At 52.1% G+C, this 17,025-nt stretch overlaps 5 protein-coding genes across 6 annotated transcripts; 1 reads left to right on the forward strand and 4 right to left on the reverse strand.

Moving 5' to 3' along the window:
* Nucleotides 1-5: 5 nt before the first annotated feature.
* LOC117649053 (carboxypeptidase N subunit 2-like) lies at nt 6-3,682 on the reverse strand. Its single transcript, XM_034391435.1, has 7 exons — nt 3,528-3,682; nt 2,543-2,785; nt 2,206-2,466; nt 1,854-2,051; nt 1,367-1,756; nt 1,113-1,294; nt 6-609 (listed from the first exon to the last, which is right to left on the reverse strand). Exons 2-7 carry the CDS (start codon nt 2,774-2,776, stop codon nt 312-314), a joined length of 1,563 nt encoding a protein of 520 aa, XP_034247326.1. The 5' UTR covers nt 2,777-2,785; nt 3,528-3,682; the 3' UTR covers nt 6-311.
* A 389-nt stretch (nt 3,683-4,071) lies between these two features.
* LOC117649056 (platelet-activating factor acetylhydrolase IB subunit beta homolog) lies at nt 4,072-6,458 on the reverse strand. The gene is made up of 4 exons (XM_034391439.1): nt 6,262-6,458; nt 5,916-6,122; nt 5,688-5,807; nt 4,072-5,612 (listed from the first exon to the last, which is right to left on the reverse strand). The coding sequence occupies exons 1-4, from the start codon at nt 6,322-6,324 to the stop codon at nt 5,331-5,333; spliced, it is 672 nt and encodes a 223-aa protein (XP_034247330.1). The 5' UTR covers nt 6,325-6,458; the 3' UTR covers nt 4,072-5,330.
* A 99-nt stretch (nt 6,459-6,557) lies between these two features.
* Nucleotides 6,558-8,529, forward strand: LOC117649054 (SAC3 domain-containing protein 1). The gene is made up of 7 exons (XM_034391437.1): nt 6,558-6,782; nt 6,860-7,111; nt 7,220-7,387; nt 7,472-7,726; nt 7,799-7,954; nt 8,025-8,229; nt 8,325-8,529. The coding sequence occupies exons 1-7, from the start codon at nt 6,697-6,699 to the stop codon at nt 8,397-8,399; spliced, it is 1,197 nt and encodes a 398-aa protein (XP_034247328.1). The 5' UTR covers nt 6,558-6,696; the 3' UTR covers nt 8,400-8,529.
* LOC117649055 (NAD(P)H-hydrate epimerase) lies at nt 8,249-9,388 on the reverse strand. Its single transcript, XM_034391438.1, has one exon. It carries the CDS (start codon nt 9,365-9,367, stop codon nt 8,597-8,599), a length of 771 nt encoding a protein of 256 aa, XP_034247329.1. The 5' UTR covers nt 9,368-9,388; the 3' UTR covers nt 8,249-8,596.
* Nucleotides 9,389-10,327: 939 nt separating this feature from the next.
* Nucleotides 10,328-13,831, reverse strand: LOC117649057. Of its 2 annotated transcripts, none has more exons than XM_034391440.1 (3): nt 13,495-13,831; nt 11,895-12,061; nt 10,328-11,806 (listed from the first exon to the last, which is right to left on the reverse strand). In XM_034391440.1, exons 1-3 carry the CDS (start codon nt 13,591-13,593, stop codon nt 11,689-11,691), a joined length of 384 nt encoding a protein of 127 aa, XP_034247331.1. In that variant the 5' UTR covers nt 13,594-13,831; the 3' UTR covers nt 10,328-11,688. The 2 variants fall into 2 exon arrangements, with proteins under 2 accessions (XP_034247331.1, XP_034247332.1); XM_034391441.1 differs by lacking the exon at nt 13,495-13,831 and adding an exon at nt 12,201-12,577.
* Nucleotides 13,832-17,025: the final 3,194 nt, after the last annotated feature.

The raw sequence follows: 17,025 nt of genomic DNA on the forward strand, positions 1-17,025 counted from the left end.
CAGCATCTCGTATACCATTATTTATTTATTCTTACACAAAATATGACTAGAAACACTGCAAGAATCATCAGTTTTCACCGGCGATGTGCCTTGCTCCATTTTGACAAGTATGGAGTCCAGTGAACATGGCACAGTAGGAAATTCACTCGATCTGTATTACGCATACCGACACTCGACGTTCTGGCCCTTGTTGACGTCCTCCTCCAGGAGGAGGGATCGCACAGGGCCGCTCCAGGGCAAAGGACTCGCCTAATCACTTTCGCAACTTTTTTGTTTTTAAAATCAGTCTGGTTGGGCGTCCTAGATGAAGTCTAGATGAAGTCGGGCTCGGTCTCGGCGGCCTTGTAGATGGCGCTGGAGTACTCGCCGCCGCGCCGCGACCGCGTCAGCTTGGAGATGCCGGGCACGGCCAGGGCGGGGCAGCGGCGCCACAGCAGCACCAGGGCCAGCGTGGCGGGGGCGGCCAGCAGCACGCCGACGAGCACGCCCACCAGCAGCGGGGCGTCACGCTCGGGCTGGTTGCCGAGGCGGTCCAGGCAGCGCATGTGGTAGTGCTTCACCTCCAGGCTGTGCAGCGCGCGGTCGCGCATCTCGATCGGCTGGGCGCACCTGTGGGGGCAGGGCAAGCAAGGCGCAGCGTCAGTCCCAGAGTCTCCCCAGCGCGGGGTAGCGCGGCGCTCGCGGCCGAACGCCTACGGCGCGGGGTAGCGACGACGCGTCCCGCCTCTCGGGGGTATTCGCGGCGCCGCTCCACTAGTCCGCTTGCGCGGGGTAAGTGCGGAGCTAGGCGTGTCCTGCGGACCCTGTGCCGCGCTGGATGGCCCGCGATGCCAGAGATAACAGAGATAGCGAGCGAAGGTGAAGCGGACGGACCGTCACACTGGTGACTGTCACTGCAGGGCGCGGCCCCGACGGCGAGGTAGGGCAGGGCCGGGCAGGCCGGGCAGGGCGCTTTCCCCTCCATCCGGCTGACGAGGCGGTCCGCCGATGATTAACATTGTAATAAGCCAAACCCAACCAGCAGTGCCGCGAAGAGGCGAGTGACTCAGAGTCCAGCCCAGCCGAGCGGATGCGACTGGCTCGCTCGCCCGCCCCCCGCGACAATGACTTACTTGAGGCCGGCGCTGAAGGTGACGTTGGTGCGCTCCAGGGTGGGCAGCAGGGTCTGGACCATCCACTGGTTCTCGCAGTCGCACACCCAGGGGTTGCCGTCCAGGCGGATGTCCCGGACCTGGTCCCAGCGCGCCACCAGGGAGCTCTCCAGGTAGCCCAGGGCGTTGTCGTGCAGGTGCAGCTGCAGCAGAACAGCGCGTCGTCGTCAAGGCGTCAAACGGGCCAACTGGGCCGTGGCGGCTCTGAGACTCACCGTCCTGATGGGCGGGTACACGTGCGTCTCCGCGGGGGGTTCCGGCGGCTCCACCAGGGCCGAGGCGTTGATGTTGTTGAGGCGGTGGTTGTCGTGCAGGTACAGGTGCGTGAGGGCGGGCAGCCCGGCAAACGCCCCCTTCGGCACCTCAGTCAGGTTGGGGCAGTGCGAGATGACGAGCGTGGTGAGGTTCTTCATGGTGGGCAGCGCGCTGAGCACCGTGAAGGGGTTCTCGCTCAGGTCGAGGTACTGCAGCTCGTGCGAGTCGGCCAGGCCCTCGGGCGGGTTGGGGAAGGCGTTGCCGGCCAGGAGCAGCCGCTGCAGGTGGCGCGGCGTGTGCAGGAGGTGCTCCGGCAGCTTGCCGATCATGGTACGCGACAGGTCGAGCACCTGCAGCAGACGACGCCGAGTGTGTTTGCAACGCAACGTCATATTTGGCCCGCAAACCGGGTGGCAAACCTCACGGCTCCTCTGCCGCTGAACTCACCTTGAGGTAGGGCGCGCTGGTGAGGGCGATGTGCGTGTTGCGGTCGATGACCTTGAACGGGTTCGAGTCCAGGTAGATCTCCTCGAGGCGCGGCAGGTGCTCGAACAGGTCGGGGTGCAGCGAATGCAGGGCGTTGGAGTTGAGCCTGAGCACGCGCAGCCTCTCCAGGGGCTCGTAGTTCTCCGGGGCGTAGTGGCCCTGCGAGTGCAGACATCGAGCTCGTCACCATGCCCTGCAGACTGCTCTCCTCGCTCTGTCTCTCTCGCAGCTCTACGGGGTGCCTCGTGAGCGCGAGAGAGACGAGCGAGGAATGAGCCCGCCGGTCCGGCACGACGCCGACGACGCCCCTCACCTGGAAGATGTGCGGCGACAGCTCCTCCGAGGTGAGGTGGTTGTGGCTCAGGTCGATGACCACCACGTTGCTGAGGTTCATGAAGGCGCCGTCCTCGATCTTGGCGATGTGGTTGTGGCTCATGGTGAGGGTCTCCACCGTGTCCAGCGCCCTGGTGAAGGGCAGCACGTGCACGAGCTCGTTGCTGTCGAAGCGGATCTCCAGCGGCTGGAAGTTGAGGCACGCCCAGTCCTCCGGGTTGGGGAAGTGGTTGTTCAGGTTCTGGAAACACAAAAGGCAATTTAGACGAAATTCAGTAAAGTCACACTCAAGGTTTCCTCCAGGCGGAAGAGCGCACCTTCCCGACGCAGTTGACGAGCTTCAAGTCCCAGTCGCACTCGCAGGACTCGCAGATGATGGAGGACTCTTTGGCCGGAGCGGCGGGCGCGGCCACAGCCTTGGTGGCGTTGGAGGCGTTGGCCGGGACGGGGGCCTTGGCGGCCTCGGCGGGTTTGACGGCGTCCTGGTCAGCCGCCATCGCGCCCAGGGCGAGCACGGCGCAGGCCAGGAAGGGGATGGTCCGGCGCCACATGGTGGGGCGCTGCGAAAACAGAACAGCCTCTTTGTCGTTGTGGTTGTTGTTGTTGTTGGTCCGCCAGTTAGAATTGCCTGACTGATGAAAAGGGAAGACGCAGGTCGGTGCGGACCTCACGGTTTCAGACAGAGTGCTGCCCTGGGGAAGGGGGAAGTCCCATGTTGTTGTTTCTGTCCTTTCTGTTTTGTTCTCTGCCGCGGGCCTCAATGCGTCATTATGGGGGAAGTGAAGCTGACCGGAAGCGCGCCGCACCGGCTTACAGTGGGTTATTGCGGCACGGCGAGGCGCGGCGAGGCGAGGCGCGCCAGCCGGTGACTCGTCGGATAAGGCTTTAATCAATCGCACGTTCGGAAATGTCGGGAAAAGTAGCGGACGGACGGACGGGCTGCGTTGAGAGCCGTGTAGGCGGGGCGGGGCCGCGCCGTGCATCGCGGCCTTGGCGGAGGGGAGGGGCGAGGCGACGCGCAGCACGGCGCGGAGCACGGCGCCGACATGGAAGCGGTGTGGAGGGGGCAGAGTTCACAGGTAGCGGACTAGTTGCGCGGTATTTGTCCGGAGGCCGTCCAGGGAGACACTACCGTGGAATCGTGACCCCCGACCCGGCGGACTCCGTTCCGTGACTGCAGTAAAACGGTTGGACTGAACGGCTGTCTCACGGTGGGAGAGTGCCAACCCGACCAACCCGGACTAAACGGGTTCGCGAATCCACGCTGCGCCGGAGGGACTTGTATCCACTGGGAGGACTTACCGCGAGGAATCAGCTGCGCTGGTGCGGCCGGGTGCAGGCCGGTGCAGGCGTGGCCGCAGCTGCAGCGGCAGGTGGTGCGCAGGTGTGCTGCGGCGTGACTGCGTCCGTGCGCGGTGCTGTGGCTGTGCTTCGGCTGCGCTGTGCCGCTGGACGGCGACTCGGCTCAAGCGAGGCTGGCAGGCTGGCGCTGCGGGGCTGCGGCCGCCTTTTCGAGCGCTGCGCCGCGCCGGCTCACCCGCCGGCTCTTTATCGTTATCTCTTTATCTGGCCGAGGTGCACCGAGGTGCGGTTCAAGCCGCGAAGCCGCGGATCCGCATTCGCCGGCTTCGGGAAGGACTGCCAGGACCAGCGCGGCGATGGCTAGCTAGCAGCTAGCGCCTGCCGAGTCCAGGGTAGGCAGCCAGGCAGCCAGGCAGCCGCACCACACTGGTGCTTAACGGCACGGCCTACGCTGCAGGCGCCTCGCTGCCCAGTTGGTTTCGCAACACGTCTGTTTGTCAATGGAATTCTCAATCAGGTGTGGGGAAAAAAAATTTCAAACATGTTTCTGAAATTCGGTTTGTATTTGGTGTTTCCATTGAAAATAAGTACAAAAAGCAAAACTTATGAGGCAACATTAAAAAATAACACAACAGTGCTCTGAGATCACATGCCCATCTGCACAGAGAAAGCACATGGAGTTTTTTGAAGGAATGTCCACTCAATTGCAGCTTACTTTGAGCTAAGTAAAAAAATATACATGGTAACACTGAAGGGAAATTCACAGCTAATGTAATTCCTTTGCAAAAATATAAATGAGATGCAGTTCACAAGTACAACTCCACAACTGCAACTAGTTATCTCTGGGTGGGTGAAATAAACTTTAAGGTCACTGAATGTGAACAAAAAACAAGCTACTCACAACTTATGCGGCTTTAAAAACTGTGGCCTCACATAACATTACCATAAGTCAAAATTATATAAAGCTGCCAGAAGCAATATGTTACCCTTTCCAACTCAGAGAATGACCAAAAAGATTAAAATGAATCTTTGGCGGCACCTCTGAATACATGAAGACAGACTAAGCAACACTTTTTCAAAACACAACCATCATAATAGGATATTATTATCAATAAGTACATATGGTGGATTTAATCACAGAGTTGACAACATTCTTAAATCTAGAAACACCACACAACAGAGAGGATGGAGCAAGCCCTTAAAACAGCAGATCAAAAGCACGTCATTTCACAGTCTCAGAATATACCCTAGCATAACTTAAATTATTACTTAGAATATTATTACCGGTAAAACAAGCACCAGTAACAGGTGAATAAATAAAGAAGAAGAAAAACTAGCCTTTGGTAAGATGTTCATAACTTGACACTTGGTCTGAAGCAAAACAAAACAAAATAAAAATAGGAATATAAATAGAAGCTAAGCATTCATGAATTGGTCATAAAAAGAAGCTTAACATTCATCAAAATTGAATGGATCAAGTCAACCCACAAAAGAAAATAGAGGCAGTGAGTGCAAGGTAACTTAGCATTATTATAATTATGGTGAAAATTGTTCAGAAATATCATCCACCAAATTTATGAACATGCACGTGTCATCAGTAGAATGATTTAATAATTGACCTTGTATCTCATTTCATTTCACTTTTTAGATCTTCTAGCCATATCAATAAAAATAACATAAAAAGTGCAAAGCTGTGAACATTGTATTAATGCTTATTTTGAATACTCTCAGCTACACTGAGAACAATTCTGATAATTTCACACTTTGCATCAGTCTCAGGTGCTGTGAGGAAATTTGAGAAAATTACTCTGAAGGTGTTAAGTCATGCTCCACTTCACCTTCACTGAGCAGTTGCTGGAGAAGCTCAGCCAATGGCTCAAATGCCTTTTCATACCCAGCATTAGTAAGGTGAAGATAATCATACATGTCGTGGTGGGAGATGGTCCCATCAGGCTGAACAAGGCATTGGCCAATACTCAGCACCTCCACTTTATTCATGGCTAATGCCTTTTCCTTAATAATAACATTGATTGCCTCATTTCTGTCCCGCAGAGGATTAGGAAGGTGACCACGAGGCAACAGGCTCTGAAAATCAATTAAGATAATAATGCGTGACTCTAGTTGATTAATTGGGCACACATTTTAGAGAAAACCACGTACCAATAAGACTATATAGGCGTCGGGTTGCTTATCGCGGACAACCTTCACAATTTCAAGAATTCCTTCAGCGATTTCTTCTGAAGATCCACTATTGTTTGTTCCTGCTAAGATGACAACTACCTGTGACAAAAATAAAATTTATAATATGAAAGATAGTAAAAAGACGAAGAAAACACAAAACTTGGAAAGAGGCCATACACCTGGAGTTGAGTAACAAACTGAACCAACCTTAGGTTTAACATTATCTAGTTCACCATTTGAAATACGCCAAAGTACATGCTGCGTCTCATCCCCACCGATACCAAAGTTTAGGGTGTGCATGGGGGCATAGACTCTGTTCCAGTAATCTAAATGCTCAAGATGCTGAATGAGCGAATCGCCTATCATTATTACTTCTGGTTCTTTCTCCTTTGCTTCACTCACGTAGCGGTTATGCTGAAAAGCAAAAACAAAAAATAGACAGTTGTCAAAGTTGGATGAGGCCACAGCTTAATATGACATTTCAAGCACAGTGTAAATAACACTTAACCTAACATTTAAAGGGGTTCCAAGACAATAGTGACGCAATACTTACGACATTCATCCATCTGCCGTCCTGCGTGTCAGGCTTCGGTGTGGGGGTGGCAGCGGGATTCATTGTGCTTCCCTGAGGAGAACTGGGATCCAAAACTAGTTTGTCAAAAAGTGTCAAAACAACTTTACTGTGTTGACAGGTAACCTTGCCTTTTGCAACTGCAACAGCAACAGCGGCGGCCGCTTGAATGAATGAAACTTTTTATTCATATTCGTATCTAGAGATACCACTGGTTGGAGGCTATCAAGAATATCAATGCCAATATGTATCAATGCCAATATGAATGGCACTACCAAAACACTTTTGTGGGTAGCAGACAGAAGCACCAGTACTTTTTATTATCAAATTTTTAAAATAGAACTTACTTTATTAAGCCATCATAGAACGCTTGACATAAATTTATAGTACCATATTAAATAAACCTATATATTAATCATGGAGTACGAAGATGAATTACTAGTGTTTGGTGATTTTATAAAAGGAACTTGTGAATTAATGTGTCCTGTCAGTGAAAGAAAAATGTAAGTTTCAGCTTCTTCAAAAAAAAATTAAAAAACCTGTGTTTGTTTGATTTATTTTAATTTTTATGTGCTTGCAGGCGAGAGAGAGAAAAATTGCTGCACCCATTGGAAAGACAAACTCAACCAGTTTTACCAGGAGAAGCGGTTTCCGAACGTTCTCATAGCTCAAAAGGGAAAATATACTTAAATAGAAATGAAAACTATCGAGCTGATCCTGACAAGATTGTCAAAGCATTTAGCCGTTCTGCTGCTGGACATAAAATGCCCTCTCCATCAGATTTGCGGCCATTCCCTTCCTTGATGAAAACTGTTTCATACCTTATTGAGAAGTTCGTTCTATTATATTTCATATCAAAAGATGTGTTGTGCTCTCTAATGATAACTAGGTTATTGAAATTATTTTCCTACTTTGTATGGTCTTCTTACTTCTGTTTCAGAGTAGCTTCATGCGAAATAGAAGCATCAGCATGGGTTGACCGATACAACTTTGTGACGGACCGCTTAAGGGCTGTCAGACAAGATATGGTCATACAAGGGCTCCCAGCTGCTGAATGTATCAAGCTGTTGGTACCTATGGTGAAGTTCCATGTCTTTGCAGGATATTGGTAACTTGCCATAACATCAAAACAATATAATTTTTCTATTATCTTTCAAAAATTTGATGGTATGTGTTTAATTTTTTTGTCCAGGTTGTGTGGAAAGCCAATTCATTTATATGATCCAAAAATAAATGGGTCATTTCTTACAGAATGTATTAAAAGGCTTTTAGTAATGTATAATGCTGTGAAAGGAATGGAGCATCCTGGGAGCAAGCCTAAGGGTGAGAATACTTCAACACAGGAGACTGAACACTGTAATAATACAGAACATTTGATGAATGCTCTGTACTTAATTATAGGCTTGGGTAACCCAGAGGTGTTAAACCAAGCCTCAGAAAAATTATTGTAAGTTTACAACTTTTTGTAAGGTTGATTTTTTCATGCAAAATTAACTTTAATAATTTTCATTCTTTTCAGATATTTGAAGGATTGTAAATGTTGTGTCATGCATTTAGCATTCCAAATTTCTCTTGCCTCATGGAGGGGAAATTATGTTAAAGTGTGTTCTTCCATGAAAACACTGACCCCTCTCCTTTGCATGGCAGCAGCACTTCATCTGCCTTCTGTTCGCAGGTAGTGACTGGTTGTAACTTTCAAGGTACCTTCAGGAATTTCTATTAATCTGTTAATTATTGATTTACAGGCATGCCTTGATGGTGATGACAACTGCATACAGCAACAAAGTTTTAAAATTTCCTGCAGCACTTCTGCAGCAACACTTGCTATGGGAGGATCGTCATCAAGTTTATAAAGAATGTCAGCATTATGGCATACCTGTGGATAAATCACAAAATACAGAACCTAGTGTCCATTTCCAAAAGGGGACTTTTGACCTGAATGCCAAACAGGTAAGTGAAAGTAAAGAACTTAATTTAAAAATTGTTATTTATTCTAAATTTTGATGTACAAAAAAATACAGTGTGCCTGTTATGCTCTTCTTCAGATCCAACCATCCAGGCTGTTTTGGATAGACAATCATTTATCCAATTCAACAGTAGCTGAAATACTTCTTAACTAAAGTTGAAGGGAAAAAAACTGATTTATCAAGAGCTCTAACTTACAACTGTGCAAACAATATGAAATAGGAAAAAAAATGAACCAAGACAAGGACAAATCTATAATAAAAAATTAACTTTTGATTATTACAATAAATTTACACAATTTATCATCTTTTCAGAGAGGGTCCCTGCACAAAATAGGTTTCTTAAATACAATTTATTTAGTTAATTTCACACAACAATCAGTACCAGGGTAATCAGGAAGATTTAATTGGTACTTTTGTGCGAGGGAAGGTGGAACAAATCTGCCTCCCAAAAAGTGGTGCTTTCCTTTGAAAAACAATGCACATTGTTTTGGCGCAGTCAGTGATATAAGCATTTCAGGCTGAATTCCACCGCTCTCCGGGCAGCCCTTTTCAACATCCCAGCCACTAGGAATATCAATGCTACAAATGGGGCTTTCGGTATTCCTTAGTGCTTCTAGAATAGGAACGAAAAGAGGACGCACAGGGGGTTTGAAGCTGAAGCCAAACAATGCATCTACAATTAAGTTGTAGGAGGAATTCAATAAATCTGCTGTTGGAGCATTCTCTATCACAGGAATGTCCATAGCCAAACACTGGTGAAGCAGATTTTCATAGAGGGGTTTATCGGTCCGCTTTGGATAGTACACTGAAGGGGAGAATCCAAACAGCTTCAAATGCCGAGCACACACCAGTCCATCACCACCGTTATTTCCAGGCCCACAACAAACAAGCACAGAGCCTTTTGCTTGGTCAGGTCTATAACATTTGGCTATTGCGGTGGCACAGCTCAATCCAGCCAGCTCCATCAGCTGGTCGACACTAAACTTGTATTCGTTAAACAATTCCAAATCAATGTTGACAGCTTCATCTTGCTGTAAGTACTTGACCATGATTGCAGAGGACACTTTAAATCGGCTACAGGAAATAGATAGACCTAGTCTTGAACCAAATAAAGAAAACATTCAGACCGGCTGAATGACTTCCAAAACATCAGTAGAAGAAGGAAGAGTCTACAGCACAGATTCAGTAATTCAGGAATGTACACAAAGGTTGTGAGGCTACAGTTTTCCATCTTCCAGCCAGCCGGTATGAAAACATCAACGCTACACAAACAATGTTGTTTTACATGCACCACAAAATATAACAAATTTGTGAGGATAGTTGACACCCTCTTTACATTTTATTTTAACCTGCCGCTGGCTACAAACACCACATAGAACACAGTTCAGCATGGATTGGAACATGTGTAATGGCAGAGAAAATGAATCTGTCTCATCACCCAAAGAAGAATGGTTTACTTCTTGTTCTTCTACTTTTGAGCTGTCTAGTGAGCTGAACATCGGCATATTCGGTGCAGCTACAGATGAATGAACTGGAAAATGATTTCCGTGATCCAGGCCGAATTCTTGCTCCAGCCAATCTGCTGGATTTTCCTTCTTAACCTCAACTAAGCCGGTTGCATCTTCCATACCCAGAAAACTTCCGTTCATCTCCATGCCTACGCCTATGATTGAACAGTTAATCTGAGGTATTCGAGAGGCGTCTTACCTCGTTCGTTCTAAGCAACCAGAATCATCCAGAACCATCATGATTGTCAAAATAAAGTAAATAAACAAGCAGAAATCATTTTACAACAATGGCCGCTGTTGTGACAGTCTAGCCAAATTTCACACATGAGAGTACTTTCCCCTTTACGATAAACGGCAACTTTATTTATGGTTAAAACTTAAAAATACCGAGAAAACTTTATTTTGATTGTCTTGTGTCACAAACTTCCCTCTCCGTCAAGTGCGAAAGATTCGGACCGTTGGCCACACTGGAGTTAATCATACCAGCGGGTCTGGCCGCCTTTTCAAATGACGTCGCGTGGAGAGCCATGCCATCCACTTCCTGAAAGAAGGTGTCAAATGATAACAGCAAAGTCAGAGAGAGGATAGATTTTATTTTTTCACTGACATGATTATAATGAAGTAGTAAAGAATATAAAAATACTGAGCACTGATATATGGAATTTTTAATGTTATGACATGGTTTAGCTGTTTATAGAAATGTAATTTTAAATGTAAACAAATCTCCTGAAACACTTGGCCAAAAAGCACACACAAAACAGGTACACGTTAAAGCAATGGTTGCCTTCCAATCTTAAAAGCTGCAATTACAATATCAATAAAAAGAATTTGAAACATTAGCTTCACTGCACTTTTCAATGCTTAAGTTTCAAAGCAGCAAAGATTGAGCAAACACGGACTAAGGAGGTAGGCATTATGCAAATTGTTGCAACTCTTACAAAAATAACAGCTTGACCTGCATAGCTATCATACACAACAATGGAACTTAGTTCAGAGATTCTAAGGCATAATGAGGAACAATGTGCAAAACAACAATTGGTATAATGAGGAACTTCAGCAAACAGTCAATCCAATACTGCTGTTTCGAATTCCAAAATACCCATAACTTAAAGAAAAGGTTCATTTTTTTCCAGCCACTGGGCGTTGAACAGACACGGATTCATAGGTGTTCAGAGACAACATGTTAAACAAGCTAATGGACAAAATATTGAAATTTTTGAAAACAAAATCTCATTTTTAACAAGACAATTAGCATTGTTGTACTATTTTGGGACCATGCCCTGTGATTGTCGTATGTGCTAACACCAATTGTACTGTTTGAGGACCTTACAACTTACAGTACACTACTTCAGTCCATTTTCCTTAACTCTATCATATTTGGTTGTACATAAATATTGAGCACTAAATCCTACAACTAACTATTAACTGTTGGTAATCCAAGAAGCTACTGCTTTAAGTACGAATCAGAAGTAGAATACTGTTTTAAGCCTTGGCGTCAATGGCGAAACATTTGCGTCAATTTTTGGCATAAAAATACAAATATTTATTATTAATGATCAACATTCTCTCTATTACTCTGATCTCTACCGCTCACACTCATACAAGACACACGCATACCTCGGTATACTCTGTGATAAATACGATATAAATACATTGACTACATTTGGCATACATAAATAGGCCCCCCTTCCCCTCCCTCCGAGTCCGGCTCGGCTTCCCCCGTTCACCACACCACCCCGTCCAATGCCCAACTAGTCCAGGCCTCTGGTCCAGCGCGGCCGCTGCTCCATGATTCCATGACGGCCAGCTCGCCGCCGCAGCAGCCGCAGCCCGGAGGATCTCGGCCGTGGTGGAGTGGAAACACTACTCCAGCTCCAGCCCGAAGTACCTGCTGCACCGCCGCATCGCCATACCGCTAGAGGACGGCGTCGGAACTACGAGTCTTCCTGCAAGTCCTGCGGCCGCTCGGCCGTCCTACACCTGTAGACGTAGGCCGACACGGACAGGTCGTCGTCGGTGCGCAGGCACTCCCTGTCCTTCGGGCACTCGCACCTGTGGAGGACAGCAAGGCCGGTTAGTTCCATTTCACTTTCAATGCCTTTCCAGCAAATGACGACGGATGCCGGCAGATGGCACTTACGTGTTTTTCATGAAGTAGTCCACCCTCCTGGTGAAGGGCACGTACACGGCCCAGCCGCAGGGCGTCGTGCTGTGGCACACCTTCTGGTCGTCCATCTCCCCCGTGGCCGCGGCCGCCGCGTTGGTGGTGTCGCTGGGCGCCACGGACCGCGCTAACCGGGCCAGAGTCTGCAACACGAGAGAGAGAAAAGGATGGGGTTAGCTGGCTGTCTCATTGGCTGACGCAAAACGTGCGTGACGGTGTGTCGGTTTTCGCTCGCGAGATGTTTCTTTTCGCATCGGTGGGCCTGGACACTGCCAATCACACCTTTCCGCGCTGCGGTCCGCGAATCTGCCGAGGTTTTGGCCGCCTTCGCCTCATGTGGGGAAGAGAGTTGGTCCCCACCGGCTGCGGCCGCCCGTCCCGCGGGCCGTCCTGGGGCCGTCTACGCCCCTCTCAGCCCTCTGGGCACCCTAGGCTGCCTAGGCCCTCTAAGCTTATCGCGCTAATTAGGGCCGCAATTACAACTTCCGTTTCCGTTATCAATTTGGTATTTCTCGAGGCGGAGAAACGACGAGCGTCACTGCGACACCTTCGACCCCGAGCCGAGCCGAGGGCGGGGAACGGATGCACGCCATGCCGCTATCACTTTCGCAAAGGCGGCGATAAGCGCTGGGCTGGCCCATTGCGAGCAGCGCCTCGTCGCGCTGTCCCCCTCGCTCTGATGGGGCGTTCCGTCGGGGTGCGAGCGAGACGGAGCGACGAAGCGCCGTCCGGATGCAGCCCAGGGCGGCGTGCGACGGGGCCTCCGCCTGCAGGCCTGCCTCGGGGACTGCAGGGGGCGGCTCAGATACGAGTCGCATCCAACGGCCCTTGAGTAGTGAGCATCGGGCGGGCAATGCGTCGTGCCGTCGTGCCCCGAGTGGGTGGGCCAGGCCGGGCCAGGCCGGGCTGATAACGGAACGGGCACCCTTCGTTGCGCCACCGATCCCGAGCCCCGCGAGCCCCGCGCCACCGAGACGGCCCTGCCCTGCCCCACTTCGAGTCCCTGTGGCCGGCCGGCGACGTCCTCCCCGCCGTCCTGCCAGCAAAGCCAGGCTAGGACCGGCCAGGGGTGCCACCGTGCCGCCCCGCCAGTGACGTGAGGAGGACTGCCGCCAGCGCCACGCGCCCCGCCAGCCGCGCCAGCCGCCACGCGACGGCAGTGACGCGAGCCAGGGCTGATGCAACAGCCGGCGGGCCGCAGTCAGCGCGTCACGGCCTCGCCGCCGCTCGCCGCACTACGGCACTACGGTGCGGCCGGGAGAGGCAGGTGGCAGGCAGGGCAGGACACCCCGGCGGGGCGGGGCGGGGCGGGGCGGGGCGGCTAAAGCGGAAAGCCCACTAATGAGCATCTCGCGGAACGCAGCGCGGCCGGCGAGGATGTAGGGTCGGCTAAGCGGTGCCATCACTCACGGACACTTGACTGTCACGGACGCGGATCGCGGATGCAACGACACCGCGACGTAGAGACCCGGCGCGGCCGCCTTGCAGCGTAGCAGGCGTAGCAGGGAGAACACCACGAGGTGCCATTGACGGCGGCCTCCCCCTCGTGGGGGCGGACGGCAGACCAGACACTCACCTTGGGTAGGGATGCGGCGAGCGAGGCGCCGTGGCCGCCCCTGACTGCCACCAGGGCCACGCACAGGGCGACGGCCAAGACGAAGGAGAACTTGCTCATGGCTGGGAACAACTGACACACTGAAGCACTGCACCGATGCACTGCGTCGCACTGCACTGCGCTGCACTCGAACCACACTGCGCGACTGTCGTACTGTCACTGTCGCAACACGCAAGCTAGATGCTCCGCTCCGCTTAGCTCCGCTTTGCTGCGCGAGTTCACACGTGACTCACTCGGACCGTCACAGGAGGCTGTCTGTCTACCGTGGTGCGCCGCCAGCAAAATATATACTCTGACCACCACGCCGTGGAGTGAGGAGGAACCCGGGGCCCGCGCCGTCCGCGCCGGCCAGGGGCGGCGGAGGGGGGAGCGGCGGCGAAGAGAGGGGGAGGAGGGGGGATGAAGCTGGCCCATGCTGCCATGCTGCCCCCACCACCGCCGCCTCATCCACCTCATCCCTGAGACTAGCTAGACCAACCCCTCTCTCCGTCTCTCTCTTCCTCCCTCTCCTTTCCCCTTCGTCCGCCCCTTTATTATTCACTTCTCCTTCTCCGCCCTTTCGGCCGGCGTTCTTCGCCCTGCTCCACTCTCTTGCAGCTCCTTTCCCTTGGTCCGCCCCGTCCGCCCAGCCAGACCCCGCACGCCCCGCACGCCCCGCGCGATCGGCATTTCAAATTTAAAGTGCCCCATGCGTGCCGCGTGCGTGACAACTGCGCCGCGACGGTGCGTCAATGCGTCACAAGACTCGGGACGGCGCGGCCGCGAGTCGTTTACATGTAAAGCACCTCGCGCCTGTTGCCTGTTGACAAGGTGGCACTAAGCGCGGCGCGGCGCGAGGCGTAAAGCGCGCACTTAGCGGCCAGCAAACTCATTCCGATCCGAACGGGCCTTTCGTCGTTCCGTCTCTGTCGCACTCACGGGCCGTGCCGCCGTGCCGTGGGCCGTAGCCGTAGGGAAGCGAGAGAGACGGGGCGACAATGCGTCGCCGCACCGCTGGCGCGCAGGCGCAGTAGAGCGCGCCGATGAATGAAGCTGGCCGTATTGGCGGGAAATTTCGAGAACCGGCGCGACTTGGTGCGCGTGCGTGTGTGCGCGTGTGTGCGTGCCCCCACCACCTCCCCTCCCCTTTCCGAGTCTGCTGACGCGACGCCCCACTGCATGCAGGCCGTACAGGCCGTGCAGGCCATGCATGTGTGCTCGGCGCCTAGAGCCAGGGGGGAAGGGCTGAATGGGCCGAGTACGGCCACGGCGGCACCCGAGGGGGGGGGGGGTCAGTGGCGTGGCGTGGCGCCCGCTTCCCACCTGCCCTCCCCAACCCCTCCCGGCGCAGGGCGGCTGTAGGGCCGACCCGTAACTCAAACACGGATTGCATCAGACGTCGAAACGAAAATCCAAGAAAAGGAGTGAGTTTGGTCGCGCATGGCGCGGCGGCATCGGGACTCCGAGGGTCACTTCAACTGCTCGCTACTACAAGGGCCACTACGGCAGCCTTTGATTACGCCGCCACGCTTTTCTCCCGCGCTCGCCTGGCAAGCCTGGCAAGCCTGGCACCCCCGGTGAGTGCGACAGAGACAGCTGTTGAACGAACGGGCGCCTGCAGGGGCTTTCAGGGCCTTGCAGGGCCTGCAGGGCTACCCATGACGGTGATTATCGATTCATTCGGCCCTTTTGTGTGCATAGTAGCCACTGACCGGTCACGCACACACGTTTGGGACGTGCGTCATCACACGCACGCACGCACACACACACACACAACCACACACACTCGCACACTCAAACACACACACACACACACACACACACACACACACACACACACACTGTGGCGACTGTGTTTGCTGGACATGGCATGACAGACAGGCGGTGCAGTGCGGCATGCCCACAGAGTACGTGCGCGGGACCACGACGTGTAACGGAAGCCTTGCGCTTCGCGCGCATACTCTCGCTCTGCGGCACTCTGAAACGAAAAGTCATGCCGCTACACTGCTTAGTAGATAAAAGTACCGCTCGGTCGAGGCCTAATCAGCGCCACTGTTGAACGGCGTCAGGCCGTGCTCGAGATGGGCGGGAGTGGCGGCGCATATACGTATGCACCTTCTGACTGATTCCGCGAGAGCCGTTTTCGTCGCTCGGTCTCTCTCGCACCCGTACAGGACGCTCCATGAGTGCGAGAGAGACGGAGCGACGAAAACGACTCTCGGAATGAGTCTGCTGGCTGCGATTAGCCGCGACGCACCTCGCGGCAGTCTGCGGCAGCCGCACGCACGAGTGGCCCTGGCGCCGCGGCGGCCGCGGGGGCGGGTGAGGGCGGGCGGGGGCGGGGTTCATGCACCACGCGACCCACTTTAGAAGTCACTCAAGGGGTCGGCGGCCACGCGCCACACGCGTGCGCTGATCACGCGTCAGGCGTGGCGGTGCGGTAGCCTCGCCTAGCCTCGCCGAGGGCTTCGTGGCTTGGGGCTTTGAGAAAAAGCTGAGTCGGCCAAAATGAGTCCGTTTGCGTCAACCCGCTTCAGAGAAGCATGCTGGCCAGCCAAAGGAACACGTAACTACACCATACGTGCATGCCGACCATGTGCCGACGGTCAAGTGTCTTTCTCGCGCCCCTCGCTATCGCGCGGCCCAGTACAGAGAGCATTGGCCAATTAGACTGACTCATCGATTTTGCCCGTCTAGGTGCAGTTATTGTTATTGCGCTTCTGACCGCAACGCGGCGCCTCTGCAAGTCTGCGGCGACCGCCGCCAAGGTCTACTTGGCCCGACTTGACCAGCCCCACGCCGGAAAACAGTGTGTCATAGCAATCGGATTTCACCGGCGTGGAGAATTTTCTAGAACAACCCTTTCTGCGTCTAATTGAATGACGCAGCATTCAAAAATGACAGGTAATCTAATTACACAGTCATGACGGTTGCGTTACCTTGGATTGTGTGACAAAAGTTCTCATGTCTAAAAAAAATCAAGCAGTAGACCACTTGAACTGTGAACGAATCCTCCCGACACGAAAGATGCAAGTTATCGCACCTGGACTATTCTACGTAGTCGTCGTCGACTAAAGAACAAGAAGAATCACAAAAACGGCCAAAAAGTATTTGACACAAGCTAAATTGATTTTAAAAGAGTGTCGAATCGAAAAACTTTTTAAATGATGTACTCGGACGGGTGAGTGAGGTTAAGTTGCCAGCGCCATTTCCGGTTTTGTGATTCTTCTTGTTCTTTAGTCGACGACGACTAGAATAGTCTATTAAAATTTCGAGGTTTTTGCCTCGATAACTGTCATTCGACCGATTATTTTGTGTGACTTTCGCCCAGAGAAAGAATTCCAATTCTTTCTCTAGGGACTTTCGTGCGAGATTTGCTTGGGAAACGGATTATTCCCAGAAGCGATTGACACGAATCTCGACTCTTTCCCCGAATTAGTTAGAAAGCCAAATGCTGGTTTTCTCCGACACGCAGACCCGCGTCCCGCGACCACGGCCGACACTTTGTCGTCA

The sequence above is a fragment of the Thrips palmi genome, unplaced genomic scaffold (assembly GCF_012932325.1).
Source record: "Thrips palmi isolate BJ-2018 unplaced genomic scaffold, TpBJ-2018v1 HiC_scaffold_4, whole genome shotgun sequence".
NCBI lineage: Eukaryota > Metazoa > Arthropoda > Insecta > Thysanoptera > Thripidae > Thrips > Thrips palmi.

What these genes read in the sequence shown, in the direction of transcription:
- LOC117649057 (XM_034391440.1), bottom strand. Translation starts at nt 13,593, where the DNA reads ATGAGCAAGTTCTCCTTCGTCTTGGCCGTCGCCCTGTGCGTGGCCCTG. An exon ending in TCGCCGCATCCCTACCCAAG is followed by an intron (nt 12,062 to 13,494) that starts GTGAGTGTCTGG and finishes CTCGTGTTGCAG; the next exon opens with ACTCTGGCCCGGTTAGCGCG. An exon ending in GACTACTTCATGAAAAACAC is followed by an intron (nt 11,807 to 11,894) that starts GTAAGTGCCATC and finishes TGTCCTCCACAG; the next exon opens with GTGCGAGTGCCCGAAGGACA.
- LOC117649054 (XM_034391437.1), top strand. Translation starts at nt 6,697, where the DNA reads ATGGAGTACGAAGATGAATTACTAGTGTTTGGTGATTTTATAAAAGGA. An exon ending in CATGTCTTTGCAGGATATTG is followed by an intron (nt 7,388 to 7,471) that starts GTAACTTGCCAT and finishes TTTTTTGTCCAG; the next exon opens with GTTGTGTGGAAAGCCAATTC. An exon ending in CAAGCCTCAGAAAAATTATT is followed by an intron (nt 7,727 to 7,798) that starts GTAAGTTTACAA and finishes CATTCTTTTCAG; the next exon opens with ATATTTGAAGGATTGTAAAT.
- LOC117649053 (XM_034391435.1), bottom strand. Translation starts at nt 2,776, where the DNA reads ATGTGGCGCCGGACCATCCCCTTCCTGGCCTGCGCCGTGCTCGCCCTG. An exon ending in TCGTCAACTGCGTCGGGAAG is followed by an intron (nt 2,467 to 2,542) that starts GTGCGCTCTTCC and finishes TTGTGTTTCCAG; the next exon opens with AACCTGAACAACCACTTCCC. An exon ending in ACCTTCAGCGCCGGCCTCAA is followed by an intron (nt 610 to 1,112) that starts GTAAGTCATTGT and finishes CTGCCCCCACAG; the next exon opens with GTGCGCCCAGCCGATCGAGA.
- LOC117649056 (XM_034391439.1), bottom strand. Translation starts at nt 6,324, where the DNA reads ATGAATCCCGCTGCCACCCCCACACCGAAGCCTGACACGCAGGACGGC. An exon ending in ACGGCAGATGGATGAATGTC is followed by an intron (nt 6,123 to 6,261) that starts GTAAGTATTGCG and finishes TTTGCTTTTCAG; the next exon opens with CATAACCGCTACGTGAGTGA. An exon ending in TAGATAATGTTAAACCTAAG is followed by an intron (nt 5,808 to 5,915) that starts GTTGGTTCAGTT and finishes TTTTTGTCACAG; the next exon opens with GTAGTTGTCATCTTAGCAGG.
- LOC117649055 (XM_034391438.1), bottom strand. Translation starts at nt 9,367, where the DNA reads ATGTTTTCTTTATTTGGTTCAAGACTAGGTCTATCTATTTCCTGTAGC.